The sequence below is a fragment of the Temnothorax longispinosus genome, unplaced genomic scaffold (assembly GCF_030848805.1).
Source record: "Temnothorax longispinosus isolate EJ_2023e unplaced genomic scaffold, Tlon_JGU_v1 HiC_scaffold_25, whole genome shotgun sequence".
Lineage (NCBI taxonomy): Eukaryota > Metazoa > Arthropoda > Insecta > Hymenoptera > Formicidae > Temnothorax > Temnothorax longispinosus.
In genome coordinates this window covers 352,635-375,958 of record NW_027270069.1, presented here as the reverse complement: position 1 = coordinate 375,958, position 23,324 = coordinate 352,635, and the positions used below count along the sequence as shown (strand labels likewise).

Below are 23,324 nucleotides of genomic sequence, written 5' to 3'. Positions count from 1 at the left end.
TCCGTTAACTTCTCATTATTTTTATTTATAACCGGTGTAACGTTAACGATGGCCTCTTATACATATAACAGCATAATAGATCACTCCGCACACACCCGACAACACACACACACGATTATCACACCGTCTCAGGGTTAGTTGTAATAAACAATATTACACTGACCGATTATGTGAGCTGGATGCAGCCCGCGATCCGCGTAGATACAACTTAAAAAGACAACAGCTAATAACTTTTTGTAACGGCTTGGCGATAGATTAATAATAATATTAAGGAACGCATATATACTGTCAGCAGTTTCGAGAAGGCGCTAGGCGCGCGGAGAGCCAGACGCTCTCACGCTCACCCGAGCCGGTTACCTTGATAAGGATGCTGTCATCAGCACCTTCCCACAGCTTCTTCTTCTTCTTAAATTTTTATTGGCTCGTGCCTCTTGTCAGAGAGCAATACGGCCAATCCTTCCCACAGCGAATACGCCTCGCTTCTAACCGCTAGAAATTAATTACAAACTCTTTTCGAATTACAGTAAAGAAATTTGGAGTCAATCACGAATTATTATCACAAAATGATAACAGATGTGCATCAGCAACAACAGCGACAGCGCCGACGCTAACCGCTCGCCTTCTCCCGCGCTAGAGACTACCTAGAATCCTAGGATCATAGGCTAGATTGAAGTAGAAGCAACCCTGCGTAGTAATTAAGTTGCCTGTTCAAATTTATCCGTAGTTACTAACGATAGGAAGCAAGGGAAGACTTCCGCACCGAGCGACGCTTGCACTTGATACGCACCTCCCCCTAGCCCCCTACCCGCGTATCACACCGCGCTCAACAATATAAGACTGCATCCCCATAGAGAGAGAAATAGCGCAACGGAACCAAAACGGAATTGCTCTGATTGGCTAATCTCCAGGTGGGGGCTCTCAAAATGGGATATTAGCCAATCAAAGGAAATTATCCCGTTTTTATCCCGTTCCGCTATTTCTTTTTCCATGGGGATGCACTCTAAGGCCCTGCCTCGAGACGCGGGCGCTTCTTGTGCCGCGAATTTTAACAGTTAACTTCATGCTATTTTATTTCAATCTCACGGAGTTAAGAGTATATTTCAAATTAGAGTTAGTGAGGACTCCGTCGAATAGAGTCAGTGTAAGCGCCCCTCGAGATTCTCAGGTAACCAGCCTGAAGGTGCGTACCACGGGCTATTCGCAAGGCAGCAGTTCCATTCGACAACGACAACGACAACGACCTTCGATCAGACCTTCAAGTAAACGAAACCTTGTAAGTCGCGACCTCGCGCCACTCTCCATTATACCGTCGCAAAAGCGCCTGCCTGGTCTTCCGCTCGGCCCGGGCAGCGCTTTATCACCGTTATCGCGTCCCGCCACGAACGTAACAACCGTCTTAATTCTTCACCGTTCGTTTCTCGCGATTTTATTACGTAACAACGGAAGGTGACTCTTGCTTAGTGAACGATTATGTTTTAATTTCTTTACCGTTTATCTATTGCGTTAATAATTTCGACGCTAAGGAAGCGTTGCATGAAATTTTGAATTTGTGTTAAATATATAATTTGGTACCACTAAACCGCCGGTTTTCGCCCTCAATTGCCTTATTGTGTATCCGATTGTGTATCCTGGGAGCTATATCGTCTTATTCATGTTTTATATAAATGCGCTCCTCGCCGGACGTAACAACACATTCGATTAAGGCACCTTAATTAAGAAAAAATACTACTGTTAAAAAAGTCGAGAAAAAAACAAAACATATATGCAATAAAGTTTATATTTAAATTGCTATTTTATTCAAGTATACATTTTATTAAAAATTATTAAATGTTATTAAATGTGTATTTTAGTAATTACAAAAAACGTTACCTAATTTTATTCTGTTTGAATAAAATATTTATTTTTTTCGTTACACATATGTCTTTTAATTATTACCTAAGTAAATTGCGTTTCAACCGAAGTTTCAACCCTTCCTCCTCACACTATAATTCAGAATCTACACTGTGGACGTGCGGTAATTAAATTACGTAACCAAACCAGAAAATCTTTCATCGTTTCCTTACTTACTCGGTTAGGCGGAGCGCGTGCCCCGAGGGCTTCGTAAATTAAGAAATTGAGTAAATAGTGACAAACAATAAATACTGATAAATTTAATTTATCACAAAAAGTTAATAAATGCAGTAAAAGTAAATAATGCATTAAATACTTTTTTTTATAAATTTAAGAGTTTTTATATAAATTTAGAAAATTTCGTATATAATTTTTTGTTCAGCATTAAAAGTACTACCAGAAACCATCGTCAAATTAAGGCGCCAGAGTTATCGAAATCTTGCCATATACTTAAAATAATACTATTATTTTACTTCTTTTTTATGGCATTATATTTAATTTTTGTTCCTCATAGAGGAAGCTTTGTTTTTGTTAAAAAAAAATTTTTTTTTGTTTTTCTGAATGTGTTCAGAATGTTCTAAAACGTCAAAAAATTGTAATTTTAAAAAATATCTGTGTGTGTGTGTGTGTGTGTGTGTGTGTGTGTGTGTGTGTGTGTGTGTGTGTGTGTGTGTGTGCCAAATTTACCGAAATTTCTATAAGTCCAGAACTAATTAACCAAATCGTAACAAATTATATATGAAATAAAGGTAGAAAAAACTGAAGAATATAATAGAATTAATAAAAATTTCTAATAATCAAAAGGTTCTTTTTTAAAAAATTTTGAATTTTTTCAGAAATGTTTGTTTATGCTTTAATTTCCGCAAATTTAGAGATATCGATCTATTTTAATTTTATTATATTTTTCAGTCTTTTCTACCCCTATTTCATATATAATTCTTTAAGATTTGGTTGATTAGACTCAGCTTTATACGCGATCAAAGGTCCCTAATTTTTAGAAAAATGTCTGTGATAGCTTTAACTTCTGTAAATTTTAAGATATCGGTCTATTTTTAATTTTGTTATATTCTTCAGTCTTCTCTATTTCTATTTTATATAATTCTTTAAGGCCGGTATTCATAGTCGGGTCTTATATTCAAGATCGTCTTAAGTATAGTCTTAAGGCGTCATCAGCCAATCAGAGGGCTGTATTAGCATCTTAAGACGTCACTTCCACTATGAGGAAGCCAAGTGCCTAATTTGCACCATTTTTTATAGTTGTTGTAATAACCCTCTCTTTTCCATTATATTTTTTTTTCTCCTCTCTCTCTCTTAAAAGTATACTATTTTGAGAGTAAAACGCAGGAAGTTTTTTTGCTCTATTTCAAAAAATTTTGATGAATATTTTTGTGAAAAGTCAAATTTCTCGAAAAAAATTTTTTTCTCGCGTTTTTTTAACATAAAAAAATTTAAAGAATTATTGGATTATAAAGAGGAAGTTATAAACTAAATTCCAGTTCAAGGTTTGAGTCGATACATCAAAAAGAACGCCAATGGCAACTGTTTTTTCTTTTGTGTTTTTCAAATAAATATTAATTATTTGCATGGTCAATCAGATCAAGGAAGCGCAAGATGACAATTTATTTAAATTTATTTAAAATGGGAACGTATTCATGATGTAGGGATTTGGTATGTAAATTAAGGCTATTATTTTGTAACCTTGCGCTTCCTTGGTCTGATCAGACCAAGAAAGAGCAAGATTACAATTTATTTAAATTTATTTAAAATGGGAACGTATGTATAATGTAGGAATTCGGTATTCTTTTATAAATTAGAATTATTTTGTAACCACCATTTCTGAAACCAGTCGTTTAAATACATGTTTTCCAAATTCCTACAGGTTAATCTACAATGGGTGCGTTCGGTTTGGACGCTCACGTGCTGTAAGCGCTCACGCTTATAAGCGCTGTTTTCAATATTTCGATTTGGTATCTGAGCGATTACACAATAGTAAAAAATGTCGTTCGTTTTGGCAATGTAAGCGATTATGAGCACGTCAAAATGGCAGACGATAGGTTATTGTGTGTTATATTTGCGCAAATAATAACGTTATTACAATTATTATTCGATGAGGAAGAATATTTAATTTTTAAAATAAACCCTTTTTTTAGAATAAAGCGAGCAACATTTAATTTTATTCTACAAATTTTAAAATTTAAAATTACTAAGATCAAAATCAGGACGTAAAACAATATCACTTGAAAAACAATTATTTATCGCTATATGGAAAATGGTCACCCAAGATTCACATCGGTATGTTATTAATATTATTATTACACATTGTTGTTTCAATTTTTAAATCAAATAAAGGGAAGTAAAAGAGGCAATCAGAGCCACGCGCGGTAATTAATGCGCAATCAAAATAAGTCAATAATAAAATATATATATTAGTTAATACAAATTCGGACGTTTCGACACTTTTTTGTGTCATCTTCAGCGACACTTAGTCCATCCGTAAGCGCTTACAACTCCAAAGCGAACGACGTGAGTAACGCTCATAACCGCTTACAGCGCGTGAGCGTTCAAACCGAACGCACCCATAGTATCAATGTTATAATCTAAATTACAATTTTTAGTACTGCTATCTATAGTATAAGTAAGAAGTACTTAGCTCTCATTTATACTTTGTTATATTAATTCGTTGGTTCTCTGCATGTGTATCTATATATATATAAGTACCGGACGTCTGTCTGTCTGTCTGTCTGACCGCGAACTACTCATTCGTTAGTGGACCGAATTTTTATCAAGGGTACATGAAATAGGGGTAGAATTTCCCGGGGAGTGCCATAAAGTGTATAGTTTTTCGTTACCGATTTTCTGGAAACCGATTTTTCTAATTTTTCTAATTTTTCGGGAAATAATCGACCGAATTTAAAAGAATTATATATGAAACAGAGGTAGAATTTTCCGGGGAGTGCTATAAAGTGTATAATTTTTCGTTACCGATCTTTTTGAAAGCCGGTTACAAAATTATTTCAATTTTTGGGGAAATAATTGACCGAATCTAAAAAAATTGTGTATGAAGTAGGGGTAGAATTTCCCGGGGATTGCCATAAAGTGTATAATTTTTCGTTACCGATTTTTAGGGAAATTGGTATCAGAAAATTTTCCAATTTTTCGGAAATTAATTGACCGAATCTCAAACAATTGTATATGAAATAGAGGTAGAATTTTCTGGGGAGTGATATAAAGTGTATTATTTTTTGTTACCGATCTTTTTGGAAACCGGTTACAAAATTTTTCCAATTTCTCGGAAAATAATTGAATCTTAAAGAATTACATATGAAATAAAGGTAGAATTTTCCCGGGATTGCTATAAAATGTATAATTTTTCGTTACCGATTTTTTTGGAAACCGGTTACAAATTTTTTGAAATTTTTCGGGAATTAATTGACCAAATCTTAAAGAATTATATATGAAATAGCAGTCGTGTCAAAATTTTTTTAATTGTTGGAGGATAAGTTATTTTTATTAATGGATAATTTTTCATTAATGAATTGATTTTCTTGAAACCGGTTACAAAGTTTTTCCAATTTTTCTAAAAAGGTTTTCGATTTTGTTTAAAAAAATGTAGGTACGTGATTGTTCTAATTTCCTCAAATTTTGAGATATTAGCTAAATTTTTTTAAAGATAATTTTTCGTTACTTTCTTAAAAACAATGCCCAAATTTTTCTAATTTTTCGGGGATGGCGAAGATGTGTATAATTTTTCATAATCAATTTTTTGGAAACCGGTTTCAAAATTTTCTAATTTTTTTAGGATGGCTACGATGAGTTTATAGAAAAATTGCTAATAATAAAAAGGTTTCCGATTTTTGCTCCAATTTCCGTAAATTTTGAGATATCAAGCTAAATTTTTTTTATGGATAATTTTTATAGATAATTTTTCGTTACCGATTTTTGTGAAAACCGGTTACAATCGGTTATGAAAACTACTATAATATAAAACCCGACTGTATACACATAAAATACATATAGATAAAGAATAATATTGAAAAAAAATTAAAAATTATATAATTTTTTAAGATTCGGTCAATTAATTTCCGAAAAATTGGAAAAATTTTGTAACCGATTTCCAAAAAGATCGGTAACGAAAAATTATACACTTTATAGCACTCCCGATTTTTTTGGGAACCGGTTACAAAATTTTTCGGGAATTAATTAACCAAATCTTAAAGAATTATATATGAAATAGGAGTCAAAATTTTTTTAATTTTTGGAGGATAAGTTTATTTTTTTATTAATGAATAATTTTTCATTAAGAATTGATTTTTTTTTAAACCAGTGCCAAATTTTTCTAAGTTTTCGATGATTTCAAAAAAAAAAATAAAATAGAAGAAAATAAAAGAGAGTTAATAATGGTGGATCAACGGAGGGTAAAAACGCGCGAGGCACGAGCAAAAATAAAATTTAAAGACTTTAATATAAGAGATTACATTTTTGAAATATTTGACAATATGCTAATCTGCATCTATTATATTATCTATTATTTTTTATTTAAAAAAAAAAAATTCGAAGAGATGTAGGTTAGAGTTTGAGGAGAAAGAATATCAAAGGTGCTCCTAATTAATGAGTGAGTTTGGGGAAAGGGGAATAGATTTTGAGCCCGCGCGAAGCGCGGGCGAAAAATCTAGTTAAATAATAAATGTTGAAATATCCAGGTGAGAAGTTAAGGAAAAACTTAACTTCTCACCTGGATATTTCAGCGTTTATTATTAATATATATACATGCAGAGAACCAACGAATTAATATAACAAAGTGTAAATGAGAGCTAAGTACTTCTTATTACTTAATATATAGATAGCAGTACTAAAAATTGTAATTCAGATTATAACATTGATACTATATATTATGTACTTGGTTAATTGCATTGATCTCACGTCTATTTTTGATGAACAATTAATTTTAAACATCTATCTTTTCCAAAATCTACATATATACGTTGATTTGTTATACTATTACTTGGCGTATTTTTTTTTCTTTTCTAAAGATTTTTTGTTAGTCAAAGCTATTTTGAATATTGGTAGAATTTGTCTACTATTTCTTCTTGAAAATTACACTATAACCTTTGTACATTAAATTTTTAAATACTCAACCTTGCGGTCGTCGCAAAACATAGTAAAATTATATAATTTATCTGTACTCATTTTATTATTCTGTACATAAATGTGTTAAGGTAGATACACTGTTATCAAAAAACAAAATAACCTTTGTGTTGTGAAAAAATCGACTTTTTTCAAAAATTGGTTTTACCATTGTTTGTTCCCCTTGATATTCTGCAACTTTTGTCTAAAACGTTTTTCTATATTTTTCGAGATATTTGTCTGGAGCTTTAACAATGGCACACCCTATATATATTGATTATATTCAACATTATATGTCATTTATACTACATTCTTCCTACAAGAGATTTACGAAGAAATCGATGTGCCGTACTTGGTCAAGCCAGAGACACGAGCACGGCGCGATGCGGCGCCTAATTTGTCATAAAAAGAATATATAGAAAATAGAATCCATTGTTTTTCTATAAAATAAAAAATATGTATACTTTTAGAATAAAATAAAGAATAATACAGTATTATTTTAAAAATTTTAAAAATGTATTTTTCGATGAAAAAAATAATCAAACATTTTAATTGTTTATAAAAATTAAATTTTGTTATTTCTTGTACACTCTTAAATTATTTTTATGTAACACGTGCATGGAAAGTGGCCCATTACGCACGCTACGCGTGCGTGATAGACCACTTTCCACGCACTTGCAACATAAAATAGGGTGTGCAAGCCGTGCGTAAAGATGAAAATTCCCGGGTGCGGTGACCGCACTAGCCTTAACACTTTTCAGGTCCATGTATTTCGTAAAAGGTGGCAGTCTGGTACATAATATAGATGTGGATCCACACAGAGGTAGTGTGCGCTCACTAACCGCATGTTCCAACATTTCTTCTTTTTCATGATTTCTTCATTTTATACGGAAACAATCAAATCTGCCTTGCTGATAAACAGTAAGTGGTATAAAAATCGATAGAAATTTTTCTGATTAATAATTCGATTCAGTTCCAAGTTAAATTTCCAGTAATTTTCTTAATTCTCTGTGTGATCTTTTGTGCAACTTTATTGTTAGATCGCTATAACCTGTATCAAACAATGAAATAAAAAATTCATTAAATAAATTTAAAAAAACTTTTTGAAAAATTTTAGTCATTTAGAAGCGTAACTATATAAGTGTAGCGAAGGTAAGCAATTTAAATTTTGTATTTTTTTTTCTTTCGTGCTTGTGCACGCATGTATGCCGTATGTATGTTGTTCTACCACGTGGTGAAACACACTACCACGTGGTGGAACACACTACGTGTATCGGAAAATGAGATAAAAGGTACATTTTTTAAGTAAGATAAAAAATACATTTTGGAAAATCTTAAGCCCGTTCTACAAGAGCCGTAAGAATATGCGGTAAGACGTAAGTAGTATATAAAAATTGACCGACTACAGTCGATTATTCTTGGATTGTAAAAATTTTATTAGTCAATAGCTTACTGCTTACAGTGCTTATGTTTTACATCCACTCTTATATACGGCTATTGTAGAATGGACCTTAGTTATTTAGAAATCAAGCGTACCTAATTGTGGCGAATGTGAGCAATCTAAATTTTGCAATTTTTTTGTTTTTTCTTTTGTTCTCGTACACGTGTACCACGCATGGTGGTAGAGGAACACAGCTCGTGATGTTTCAGACTTATAAAAAAATATTTTCTATATTAAAAAAGTAATTTTCTTTAGAATAATTAATTATTTAATATTTAATAATAATATACATGCAGACTATGTAATAATAATGTCAGTACTAGCCATATAAATGGAAGCAGGATAAATTTAGATTATATAATCTAATTTAATTATATAATCTTACCGCTATAATTATAATAGCATAATATACAATGCATTTTAGCATATACTACAAAAGGAAGGATTATTATTATTCTCCATATTTTTTGTCTTTTTTCAGGGAGAAAATATGACATCCCATTATCAACCTTTATGTTGCGAGAGTTTTAGTCGATATCCCTATGTCAGGTAGAGTATCCGTAGGAGAGGAAGGTAGTGTTGACTTCATCTATCAATTTGCGAAGAAGAGATTTGTTCCCAAGAACTATCAGAATATTAGCATATATCACACTGCCCCTGACATAATTGGGCCACCCAAATTTCAAAACTATGGAGAACTATTTCATTTACCATTTTTTATGAAAAAATGTTGGTATGTATATTTCCTGGTATTATACATTATTGTCCCGTAAAAGTAATCGCAATTCAAACTTACAAGAGTTTGTAGTATTTAACACTTTTTGAGTTTTAATACAGGGATACTATGGAGAAGAAGATATTTCAATATTTCCATGGCAAAACAAAGAACCTAGAAATGAGGCTGATTCTATTCGGCTATGGGATAAGACAAACAAAAATAATTATATTTGTATGTAATATTTGAATTATGAGATATTGTTAAAGAAGATATGCTTTTGTTGAGAAGAAAGTATAATTATATATTTTCTATTATGAAGGTATCGAGTTTCATGAAGCTGTATATCCAATTAGAGTTTGTATTTACGAAATACATCATCCTGGAAGCGTAATTCAAACTTTGGCCCAAGATTCTAATAATAAGTGGTTTAAGTTGTGGGATAAATCATCTCATTTTGTACCGCCGACATCAAGATTATTTTCTCCACCGTTATCGCATCCGTGTAACTTTAAAACCAAAATGCTCAGACTAGCATTTAAAAACAGTTCACGTTTCTCTTACACAAAGCTAGATGCTGTGATGCTCATCGGTACATCAGAATTGATCCTTTCTAGAAATCCTAACGAGAACTTAACTAATCTGTTAAAAAGAATTAACTGCATGTACTCTTCATGCCATGACAATGTCCATAATTTAACAGCAGATTTAAAAAGTGCACACTTGGATATAGTTCATCTGCAACAGAATTTTCCCAACTATTGTATTATTTGTAAAAGGTATTATTATCGTCGACGTTAGGTATATTTAATTATTTTTCTGTTAATAATGAAAATAAGTTTGTTCCCATAATATTTGCAGCGATATAAGAAGGGTTTCTTATAAGAGTAATTTGAAGCAAAAGGTATCTCAGGAAGTAATCCCTTGTTATGAGCAACCTCTTGGACGGAGATATTTGCGTCGTGTTTTATTAAAAAGTCATTCAAATTATGCAAAGCGTATGAAACTCTCTTCGGATGAATCTAAGGATCTATCACATTGCATTTTGTCTGAGCTTACTGTAAAGTATCCTAAGAAGTCTATTTTTTATAATAATATTTATTGGAATGTCATTTCTAGTATTAAAGTTTTATCTTTTATCTTTGCAGGATGAAATACTACTAATAATATTAAAATACTTGGATTTGAAAACGTTATGCTGCATGAGTAGAGTAAATTGGTGCTTCAATAATTTAACACGGGACCCTTTACTCTATACACGTTTGAACGTGCGACGTGTGACTGACAAATTTATTTATACGCGCAATTTCGTTACTTTACAGCTAGATGTAAATATTTGCAACAATTAGATCTTACAGCAAGCAACTTTGATGTTAATGATTTCGTAAACTTTCTTGATAATTGCGGCAGAAATTTAATGCACTTAAAATTAAGTCTCTGCGATGTCGATTTAAATTCTGCCCTACTTAAAACTTCAGAGATATGCAAAAATTTGAAAGGTATGTATATATGCATATAGTATATAAATTATCAAGATTATGGGTAAATTGCATATAACTAATACAAATTTTTCTTAGAATTGGATCTAAGTTATTGTCGACTCATAGAGGACAAAGAATTTTCGTACCTCGAGAATCTGGAAGGTTTGGAGTGTTTAAACCTTGTTCAAACATGTGTAAGAACTGAACGTCTTTGCAAAATACTGCAAAAAAAACCAACGGATGCGTGAGTTATGTTGGAACTCAAGCCATATTATAAACATAGACGCAGTTTTAATAGAGTTAGGAAATTTGTGTCGTGATTTTTAGAAGTAATATATTCATTGAACGCAGAGACTTTTACATTTCAGGGTATTTAATGCTCTCGCTAACTGTAAGAATTTACGAAAAGTGAACCTTATTTTTCCGTAAGTATTATGTGCGCTCTACATTTTTTTTTTAAATACATATTATTGTATTTTTATTGAAATTTGTTTGCTTCTGTTGCAAGCATCTTGAAAAAGTTACATGAATTTTCTCCTGTACTAATTATATAATTTTTGTTACAGAGGATACCTAGTTAATTAGAGTTTATTTAGATTACTTTCTTCTTATCAAAACTTGCAAGAAGTATATTTGTACCATTTGTACTATACTGTCCTCACTGATCACCAGTTGGAATTACTAGCGCAGTGCAAAAACTTGAAAAAGTTATATTTTTATTCTGTGAAATTTTATAAATCTGATAATTATTTCGTTATTTTCGAACAATGTCCTAAAATGCAAGAGTTTTATCTCATATACTGTCATATAAGCGATCAATTAGTTAATCAATGGAAAGAGAGATATCCGCATGTGTCCGTTTATACATACGACCAAAATAATTTTATAAATATTATTGGACAAATAATGAAAATATTTATTTAAAAATACAAAAAATAAATATAATGGCATGAAAAAGAAGAGAAATCAAAGTATTATTCCAAGTATATTTATTAGAGTAAGTAATATTTCGCAAGATATGTATTTTGTGCGTGAAATTAAATTTAAAAGAATATAAGTACAATATTTTATAAACTATCTCTCAAAATTGCTGTAGACTTAATACAGGGTGCATAATAAGACACTTAAAATGTATGAAATACAACGACATAATAAAATGAGAAGATATAAAATACAATAAATAGCATAATAAAAGGTGCAGAAATTGAAAAGGGTTTAGTTGCATCGACAATAAGCACCAAATTATATGAGAAACAACAATCGAAGATGGACATAATCTCCAGCAGCATCCTTCACTTAATTGTTGTAAAAATTTAGTATCATATTTTTTCGAAACTAAGCAACTCATCAAAGCTATTACACGATTACAATATTTAAGGGTGACATCTCAAAGTATTACCAAAAATCTAAAAATTTCATAGATTGTTCTATTATTGCGTCTAAGTATCTGTGTAAAATTTCAGCACAATTCTCTTACTGGTTTAAAAGTTATTGTAATTAAGGATGTATTGGAGGTATTTCAAATATATTCAGAAAGTGCTGTAAAATTGTTTCTAAATTAAATTAAAAATACTCTGTAAAATTTTGAAGTTATTTAAGAGTTATTTAAGTTTAAAGTTGATAAAATTAACATTATCCCTTAGAGAGAATCGACACTTTCCTGTAAATATAAATAAAATATAAATAAACCATTAAGATATTTCTTAAACTTTTTTTATGTGTAAAACATACATCATTGATATTGTATTTTAAGTTTCAAAATTTTTTGCCACAAAAAATTTTGTTTAATTGTTTAAACAATACTAATTATTTAAATAACAAAAAATTATACTCAAACTGTTAACGGTAATCCCTTTTCTAACATATAAAAAATTTTGAGTTGTTTGACATACATGCAAAGTCTTCTTTTATTGAAAGTTTACTTTTAGCAAAGACTGTACGACACATACATCTTAAAATAATGTCTGTAGAAACTGAAAGACCTCCTCGTTGCAAATAATCAAAATATTCATCATTATAATAGCATAACCCTTATTTTCACGAAGAATAGTTTTACATTGCTGACATTGTTTCTTTGAACCAATTTTATGTATAGCATGTGTAGCAACCAGTAATGTAATTAAGCACTGCATTATTTGTTTGTATGCTTAAATAATCTTCAATTACATGATTAAGCTCATTTTCAGTTTCACAATGTTCTGGAATTTTATCAAATTCAATATCTGAGTTAATTATATCTTTAGCTGCGTTTGGCATCCCTTACAAAAATATTTCACCGCTTTTACACCTCACTATAGATCGTTTTTAGCCCGTTTTTAGCCCGTTTTATCATTTTTATGTCCGTTTCTTGCACTCTCAAGCACGCGCAGTCTACATGATGAGTGTACGCGAGTATGCAATCGTACACAATCCACTTTAACCACTCGTTTTTAAGCAAAAGGGCCCCTTTGCGCCTCAAAAACGGGTCGTACTCATTGCCAAATGCACGTTTTTACTACTCAAACTGACCGTTCTCGCGGTCCAAAAACGGTGAAAAATTTTATAAGGGATATAAATTGCTGGGATGCGAGCTATATAGCAGATGACGAGCGTGATCAGTGGTCACGTAACCTTTGAGTAAACTGAGCATGAAGGTAAATCTCGAACGATTCAGAGCTGTCATTGCGATAACTCACTTCAACCTCAACATAAAATTATGAATTTGCAAGAGTTTGCCCTTTTTATTATATAATAAATGTTTATCATTAATTTTCAATATTTCGTAAAGATTGCTTTTTGGTAAAGATAAAAATATAATCTTGAAAAATTAAAGAAAAATTATTTGGAAGTCACATTAAAAAAAATTACTAAGAATTAGCTCCAGGCTAGTGAATGTTTCACCGTTGTATTTTATAAATCTAGCTAATTTATTGTAGACAGATGTTTTGTGAAATTTTCAGATATTTTAAAAATACTTTAAGATAGGGAAAAATTGCGTCAAACGTGACAGATTCACGTTTGCACTGAAAAGGTACCGAAGAAATGTATGTATACGGAGGAGGGTTAAGCCGCTTACTTTCTACCGTCGCGATTGAAATGATTCGAGACGTAGTTCGAGCAAATTTTGCGTCAAGAAGCTAAACACTTGTTCGAGAACTTCTAAGTCCTTCGCTACATCAGTATCTGTTGCTATTAAAAAATCCATATACGCCACAACATTCTCGTCGTAATCAATCAAGCATGCCAAATTTGAAAACGTGCGGGTATGTTTTCCAGATCGAACGGCATTTTTTAGTACTCGTATTCGTATTGATCCGACGCGAAGTATCGCCGCTTCACTTATAAACGGCCGGTTGCTCTTTCTCTTCGACTGTTTCCTCGTCCATCCAAACTAAAGCGTCAAATTTTTAGAGGCGGCAAATTTTAGAAAGAATTTTAGAAAGAACGATAGAGATAGAATGACGCTGGACTTTAAAAAATTTGACTCCATTTAATCCGGGAATTCAATCGCATTTATACAATTGGCTTCTTGACTTGAAATTTTTAATATATATATCGCCAAACATTAATGTCGTATTTCGATTGCGTTTATGTATTGCAAGCACAGCAGAACGTAGTTTTTCTACCATAAAGAGGGTAAGAAACTATCTACGCTTAACTATGCAACAAGAAAATAAATTCACTTTTTGTTCTTTACATTAAATCCGAAATTACCACGTGTTCGAATTACAACGACATTATTGATGAATTTTCTATATTAAAATGTAAAAAAAGAGCATTTTAACTTAATCTACTTATTACATTCTTCTATCTTTGTATTCTTGTTTGTGTTTTTTTTCATTCTCCTCTCCGTCATTATTATTTCAGATTAATTACACGAGCCCAAAATCTAATATAATATTGAAAAAAAAACCGTACGCTCAATAATAATAAAGTTAAAATATGAAGGTTACAATCTCCGAACAAAACAAAAATAGAAGTTGATAATATAAAACTTATTTGCCGAGAATTACGTTTTGATTTACTTATTGTTAGTCTTCATCAAAACAGTCTTCATCAAACTGATAAAATTACATTACAAAAAATATAGAAAAATTAAGCAGAAATATAAAAATAGTCTCATAAATAAATAATTAAAATAATATGTCAGGAATAATATGTCAAACGCATGTCGAAACAGAGATAATGGCTGATGGTCAATTTTGAATACAGAAGTCAAACATTACTGCAGCGATCAAAAGTGTGGTAACAAAATAGAATTACAAATCAATCGATAAAAGGTATAACAATTTTCGCCGTTGATAAAGCGCGAAAATAGAGTTCCATAATTTAAATAAATCCAGTGTGATGTGTAAACCGACTTATTGATCAATATGATAAAAGGATCAATATGATAAAAGGAAAGGATTCTAACAATCAGCCGATAGTTTCTGAATTACAGGCATTTGAAAATCTTCTACACAAGAACCGTTCGTACGTTCGTATACACGAGTTTGAACTTGTGTACCCACATCTGTGTATGAATGTCCGTGAATGTTTTGCCGGCAAAACATTCACACAGATGCGAGCAGATACACAAATACAAACTGGTTTTTCAGAGTTTAATTCTATCGTACACTACATGTAACAAGAGATTAATGAAGAAGCGTCCACCACATATACATAAGTATCGCACAATCATTATATACTGGGTGACCGTATAAAACAAAACTAAAGATGAGTTACTTTATTAGTATGCTATATCTTAGAAGCTATAACGTGAGAAATACGATTCAAACATAATATATAAAACAATACTTTACTGGAATTTAATAAGTTTTGTTTAATTTTTTTAGTACAATAACTGACCATAACTGACCTAACCGACGTGGATGCTTCACATCGCAAAGTATGAGAAAGAAGAAAATACCTCCGCGGAAGAATTCCTGCGGTAAAATTCCGCAGATAGACGATGCCATTGCAAGCATCCAGATCTGTAAATTTGCAATTACACTATTCAATATTACTTTTTTTCGAGCACAAGAACGAGAATAATCGTTTTCTATAATCGTTTTCTTTAGCCCCGGTCTTTCCGTATTGCGCAGAAAATTAAAACTTCATCTTGTGGAAACTGTGCAAACATGCGAAAACAAATCTCTTTCCTTTTATCGTGCCACTGAAATCCCGCGCGTTCCTTCCAGGGTAGCGTAAACGTGAAAAGTGAAAAGTTTCACGTAAATTCGTTATGTAACGTCATGTAACTCGATGAAACATGAAAACGTAATCTCGTCAATAACAAAGAAGTTATTTACGCGGAATGGAAAAGTAAAAAGTGAAATGTTTCACGTGATCGATTCCCAGAAGGAGAAATACGATGTAGAGAAATTAACTTCAATTTTAAATCCGCACAAACATTCGTAAAAGATGCGTTAATTACTTACAAAACGATTGATCTCTCCGCAATCAAGAATACAATGAAGAGGCGATGCTCAGTGTTAAATGGATTAATCCAGCTATCCTGCAAAGTTTTGAGAAAATCGATACAAACTCTCTAGCATTAGCTCTTGGAGTTTATCTATAGTACTTATACGACCAGTTACTCTGCACGTGGATGCACACAATTCGGGCTTCAAACCTCAAATTATTTAAGAGTTTCCCTTAAATACATGTACCTCAATCAACGTAAGCGCATCTTAAGATAAACGTCTTATTGAGAGCTTTAATCTGTATGTCTCGCGATAGCACGAAAGGGATTGCGAAGCTGATATGCACATCTAAAGAAAGATTGCGGCCGGGAAAGTTGCGAGTCATCCGAAAATCTGCGATGTCTCTTCTATTACGTTCTGAATCAAGTTTATAACACACTTGAATTGAGATTGATATTCGTACCGATATAGACAGCCACTGCTATTATGTTAATTTCGCGAAGTTTAATTTGTATAGCGAACATCACTTCGTCTAACTAAATAGAATAATATTTTTCCGTGTGCAGCCTTGTAAAAACTCTGACGATATGGATGATACTGCAGACAGAGTTAATTAAAGTATGTTTGCGACAGACCCTCTCACCAAGGAAACTTATTCCTGTTGCATTAAATTAAAATCTTTTCGCCGGCGGCGAGAATTTACAAATACGCAGTTCTGATCCCCTTTTGAATTGTAGACCTGCCTGAGTCTGCAACTCTTAACAATCATCAGTTTCGTTTTGTTATCGTTTCTACATTGAACAGGTTTTTTTACCATATAATATCTGCACAACACACACACACACACACACACACACACGACAATATAACAAAAAATGTCATTAAAAGTTACAGCCTGCAGGATTTTAAAACGCGTCTAGCGCTCTCCTGTATAATAAACTTCGAATAAAAAATTAAAATATAAAACATCTTCTGCAGTGAGAATCTAATCCAATTGCAAGTAAACTTCATCCTTGTTTGTTTATGCTACCATGCACAATAAAGGGATACGTATTTTTTTATACGTGCCCAATCGCATGTTTAGGGGATAAAACACCCCTTAAAAAAAAATCGATTTTTGTACCCGGAGAAACCTAATTTTAACGTAGATAAAATTTTAGCGCCGTAACTTATTTTTCTTTTTTTCCCAATCCCATCTTTCTTCTCCTTTACGGAAGACCTTCATTTGCGAGTTTGTATCGATATTCAGATAATTGTATTTTCCGCTTTGTGAATCGGTCACTGACAACCACAAATTTGTAATAGGCGTTGGATTCCTAAATCAGATTGAGAGTTAATCATTAATACGCGATACGTAATAAAATTAAAATGTCGCGAAAATTAAAAAAATACGTTTAAAATTCGAAAAAAAAAAGATATTGTCGTACCCTGTTTTAGCAAAATCTGTCCACATTTGCGTTAAACAATTTATCATCTTATAGTCTTCCGAATCAACTGCAGGTGCTGACAAGCCCAAATCTTTTATCATATAAGGATGAAATAAGTACGCCAATTCCTCGGCATGAGCCACACCTATAAAATATTATCATTTAACCGTTAATTAAATCCGTAAATTAATCTTCTAAATGCTTTAAAAGACAGATTACTTTTTAAATTAAATTATATAAAATAAAACCATTTTTGTTTCCTTAAAATCATACCTATAGATTTAAAAACTAAGAAATTTAGAAATATTTGGAGTTGTTTTATGTTGTAATTGCGATATGTGTAATTACAACATAAAATGATATACATACTCTCTAAAATTAAAAGTCGTTAGATAGTTTTGAAGTAATTACAAGTTGTTAAATAGTTTTAAATGAATTAATGATAATACCTGGGATCTGAACTTTAAATATTTTTCTCAAGGGATTAGTTTCACTCTCGTATGAAAATTGATACAGATACGTCGCTTTGTTATCATTATTATTCAACTTTGTCTGAATATCCACCACTTCCATTATGCCACGACAGACGAATTCGTCGCTGATAAAATCAACGTAATTCATTAGAGTTTCCTCTGACACTGCTTTGTCACCAAAATATAAAGATTTCAATTCTTCGATTGTGATTGATATTTTTGATAATGTAGATAAACATCTGGGCAATATAGTTTTCTTGAAATCGGAATTGACTGTTCCAAGATCCTCTTTGCTTATCTCTGAAATAATTTTAAAAACATTTTAGTATTATTTTCTACATATAAGATTGTTGCGTGATAAGTAATGAATATTTTAACAAATCTTTCTTTCAAGCTAAAAAAAATTATTGATTTAAGCACATTTGCCAAAGAAAATATGTTGTCAAAACATTATTTAACATTTTTCATATAGTGTGATCTGATAAAAAGAATGCGACATGAGAGAGATACATATATTACATATACCTATATTATACATAGATAGTATAATACGGTATATGAAAATATACATTTATCTCAACACGTTCTACGATAACGAAACTCAACTATACGACAAACGTACAATAAAGTTATCTTGGAACAAAAATGTTCTAGCAATTAATTATGATTCTTATATGAATTCCAAAATTACGGATTAATAAAATTTATCGGAAGACAACAACATATTTAGACTTGGCGCGGTTAAGATATGTGCGAGCGCGCTAGTGTAGCTCGATCTGCACCGTGATCTGTACCGAGCAGACCGAACTGCTCTCTCGCTCTCTCGTAACGTTGAGCACGCACGCTGTACGATACGTATCTCACATTGTAAGAAAAAAACGCATAAGCTGTACGAATATAAGATAAGTCAGGAGTACTTAATTGTCATCTACCAACTAAATAAAGGTCAAGGTATTTAGTAGTATAGCACATAACTCTCGATTTATTGCGTGTACCATCATATTCCTCGGGCATTTCTAATAGGTTATGGGCCCAGGATACGTGGCATAAAGAGAAGAATAATGGCAGACACACGCTTTACTATTGCAAAGTTGAACAACACAAACTTTCAAGTATGGAAGTGCAAGGTAGAATTACTACTAATTAAGGAAGATCTGTGGCACACGATCAGCGAGGCAAGACCGACACAGCCGGACGAAAGGTGGCTCAAAGCATATAGGCAGGCACGTGCTACAATCGGTTTGTTAGTCGAAGATGACCAATTACGGCATATTAGAGATACGAATAGCGCTAAGGAAGCGTGGACAGCGCTGCAAAGTTATCACCAAAAAGCTTCTTTTACAAATCAAGTATTTTTATTTAAGAAATTTATAGTATAAAACTTTCAGAGAATAGTGATATGGAGAGTCATTTAAACACAATGCTTAACTCAGTGGACCAGCTGACAGCCCTCGGAGAAACGTTAAAGGATAAAATGGTCATTGCTCTGTTGCTATGTAGTCTCCCGGAATCGTACAATACATTAATAACTGCATTAATAACTGCGGAAGAATGCAAGAGGTCAAGAGGACGAACGAGACGATAGAGCACTTAAGACGGTATCTAAGAAATTTACGAAAACGACATCAGAGAAACAGCATATGAAGAATATTACATGTTATTTCTGCAGTAAGACAGGCCATTTGAAGAAAGATTGCAGAAATTATATAAAATGGAAAGATGCAAAAGAAAAGAAGAAGGCGAATCAAGCGGTAAGCAAAGACGATGATGATGCACACATCTGTTTCGGTGTTTAAAGCCAGAACAACAGCGAACGAACATAGTATATTGACTCAGGGGCAACTAGTCATATGAGCAACAATAAGGATTTCTTTAAGACACTCAATAATTGCACAAATGAGAAAATAAAGCTAGCAAATGGAGATTGTGCAGAAGTACATGGAATAGGAGAAGGTTATCTCACCTGCAAGGACAATAAGATTATGGTTAAAAATGTTTTATATGTTCCTACGCTAGAAGAAAGTTTACTGTCAGTAAGAAGATTGGTAGAGAAGGGTCTTCAAGTAAAGTTTAAAGAGAAGGCATGCAATATAGAAAAGGATGGAACTATCGTAGCTACTGCAGACTTGGATGGAAATTTGTACAGACTGAGGTTCGGTCATAAAACTTTAATGGTCACAAACAAGCACAAAGAAAATTGCCAGCACACGTGGCATAGAAAACTCGGCCATAGGGATCCAGAAGCAATAAAACTAATGGAAACGAAGGATCTAGTAACAGGTATGAAGATAGTAGACTGCGGTATAAGAGGCGTCTGCGAAACCTGCATAAAGGAAAAATGACCAGACAACCATTTCCAAAGAAGTCATTCAGCAAATCGAAAGAAGTATTAGATTTAATACACACTGACGTTTGCGGTCCTATGCAAACGAAAACACCAGGAAATAAGCGGTACGTACTAACTCTCATTGACGACTACAGCAAGTACACAGTGGTACATCTTATGGAACATAAATCGGAAGCAGCTGAAAGGATTCAAGATTATGTGAGGTCCATGAAAACAAAATTCAATAAAGTACCAAGGTTATTAGGTCTGATCAAGGCAGAGAGTATGTAAATGCAAAACTGAAGGAGTTTCTACGGAAGGAAGGAATTGAGATGCAGAACACTGTAGGATATGTTCCCGAACAAAACGGTGTGGCAGAAAAAAGAAACAGATATCTTATGGAGATGGCGAGATGCATGTTAATAGATGCGAACTTACCTAACAAGTACTGGGGTGAAGCAGTATGCACTGCAAACTATCTACAAAACAGGTTGTATACAAAGGCTACAGGTACAACGCCATTTGAAAAGTGGTATAAGAAGAAACCATCGCTACAGCACATACACACATTCGGATCCAAGGTGTATGCTCATACTCCAAAAGAATTAAGAAGAAAGCTCGATGAAAAAGCAAAGGAATATGTCTTCGTAGGTTATGCAGAAAACGCAAAAGGATTTCGCTTATTGGATAGAAGTACAAACAAGGTAATAATAAGCAGAGATGTCAACTTTCTCGAAGAAAATAGTGAGTCGAGCGAGGTAATGTTCAAGAGGAAACAAACACTAAACAATACGGAAGCTGTATGGGACATAGCAGAAGAAGAAAAAGAAACTAAAGCAGAAAGTAATAATCAAGAAGAAGAGGAATCAACCATAGAGGAGAAGAGCAACAGTCAGGAAGATCCAAAATTACAACGATCACAACGTGAAAATAAAGGTGTTCCATCAAATAGATTTTGTAATATGGCATATTGTGTTAAAGATGGAGGAATATTTGAACCAGCTACATATGAAGAAGCAATATCTTCACCTGACAGCAATCAATGGATCAAGGGCATGAATGAGGAATACAATTCGCTTATGGATTCGCACCTGTAGCAAGGCAAACTACATTCAGAACACTGTTGGCGGTTGCAAATAAACAAGGGTTGACTGTCCGACACTATGACGTAAAGAATGCCTTTTTGAACGAAGACCTGGAGGAAACTATCTATATGGCACAGCCTAAAGGATTTGAGGTAAAAGGTAAAGAACATATGGTATGTAAATTGAACAAAATATTTATGGTTTAAAACAAGCTGCTAGAGTATGGAATAAAAAATTACATAATACTTTAGAAAAGGAAGGTTTTGTACAAAGTGAAGTTGATTTGTGTTTATATATAAAGAAATCAATAATGACAAAGTTTATATAATGTTATACGTAGATGATATCTTAATTGCGAGTAATAATATAAAATATATATCCTATATGTATAAGAAACTAAATAACTTTTTTGAGTTAACAGATCTCGGCGATATCAGTTATTATTTAGGTATTGAAGTTACAAAAGATAAAGATGGGATTTACAGTATTAGTCAAACAGGTTACATTGAAAAATTACTAAGGACTTATGGAATAGAAGACGCAAAGGAATCAAAAATTCCACTCGATGTAGGATATGGAAAGACAAAGGATGTCGGATAAGATTGAAAAGAAGATGTATCAAAGTATTGTAGGAGCTTTAATATATGTATATTGCGACAAATACACGAATAGACATAACTGCGAGCGTGTCAACACTCAGTAGGAAAATGAGTTGTCCAACGGCGTCAGATTTGATTGAAGCAAAAAGGGTAATTAGATACTTAAAAGGTACAAAAGATTTAAAGTTAAAGTCAGGTTCTGTAGAGAAAAAAGGGAAGGATGTTCTAGTTGGATATTCGGATGCCGACTGGGCTCAAGATGTAAAAGATAGAAAGTCTAATAGCGGTTATCTGCTTAAGTTTAATGGAGGAACTATAAGTTGGGCTTGTAGAAAACAGACATGCGTAGCGTTATCATCCACCGAAGCGGAATATATTGCTCTCGCGGAGGCATGTCAAGAAGCGATATGGTTGCGAAATTTACTAAAAGATTTTAATGAAGAGCAAATACAGCCTACTGTAATTTTCGAGGATAACCAAAGTTGTATTAAGTTAGTTAATAAGGATAAGTATAGTAAAAGAATAAAACATATAAGTACGAAATATAATTATGTAAAGAATTTGAGCGATACAAGTTTTACTAGATATAAGTATTGTCCAACTGAAAGCATGATCGCGGATATTTTAACCAAGCCACTGCAGCAAGTTAGATTAAAGTTTTTCAGACAACAAGGCGGATTAGATGGTTAAAAGGAGGTTGTTGTTGAGGAGGAGTATTGGAAGACAACAACATATTTAGACTTGGCGCGGTTAAGATATGTGCGAGCGCGCTAGTGTAGCTTGATCTGCACCGTGATCTGTACCGAGCAGACCGAGCTGCTCTCTCGCTCTCTCGTAACGTTGAGCACGCACGCTGTACGATACGTATCTCACATTGTAAGAAAAAACGCATAAGCTGTACGAATATAAGATAAGTCAGGAGGGGAGGGTCCCGTTTGCCTACAAAACGATTGCCTACAGGTTCGTTTGCACACACCCATTGCACACAATCCCAATAGCACACATTTCAAATTGCCTACAGAGCGATTGCCTACAGGCATTATTGCGCACATATTTCTTTGTCTACATGATCATATTGCGCACAGCGCATTGCACACACGACCGTATTGCACACAGCACATTGCGCACACGACCGTATTGCACACAGCGCATTGCACACACGACCGTATTGCACACAGCGCATTGCACACATGGCTGTTATTGCACACACGACCGTATTGCACACAGTGCATTGTAAAAACGGCTGTATTGCATACAGCGTATTGCACGCAGCGCATTGCACACATGACTGTATTGCACACAGCGCATTGCACACACGACCGTATTGCTCACAGCACATTGCACACACGACCGTATTGCACACAGCGCATTGCACACAT

General features: G+C 33.1%; 2 protein-coding genes across 4 annotated transcripts in view; one reads left to right on the top strand and one right to left on the bottom strand.

Annotated features, from left to right (window-relative positions):
- Positions 1–23,324, bottom strand: part of LOC139824033 (juvenile hormone esterase-like) — a 33,386-nt gene that overhangs the window by 2,825 nt on the left and 7,237 nt on the right. The window contains exons 6-10 of one of the 3 annotated variants that reach the window (XM_071796521.1): positions 17,912–18,235; positions 17,463–17,607; positions 17,205–17,351; positions 16,051–16,127; positions 15,342–15,603 (exon numbers count right to left, since the gene is read on the bottom strand). In XM_071796521.1, coding sequence (XP_071652622.1) covers positions 16,073–16,127; positions 17,205–17,351; positions 17,463–17,607; positions 17,912–18,235 — 671 coding nt within the window. In that variant the 3' untranslated portion in view covers positions 15,342–15,603; positions 16,051–16,072. Of the gene's footprint in view, positions 1–15,341; positions 16,128–17,204; positions 17,352–17,462; positions 17,608–17,911; positions 18,236–23,324 lie in introns of those variants that run through there. The other 2 variants (XR_011734975.1, XM_071796519.1) reach the window with 2 other exon arrangements.
- LOC139824034 (uncharacterized) lies at positions 8,754–12,605 on the top strand. Its single transcript, XM_071796522.1, has 7 exons — positions 8,754–9,188; positions 9,293–9,404; positions 9,493–9,949; positions 10,032–10,230; positions 10,319–10,669; positions 10,748–11,076; positions 11,218–12,605. Exons 1-5 carry the CDS (start codon positions 9,183–9,185, stop codon positions 10,517–10,519), a joined length of 975 nt encoding a protein of 324 aa, XP_071652623.1. The 5' UTR covers positions 8,754–9,182; the 3' UTR covers positions 10,520–10,669; positions 10,748–11,076; positions 11,218–12,605.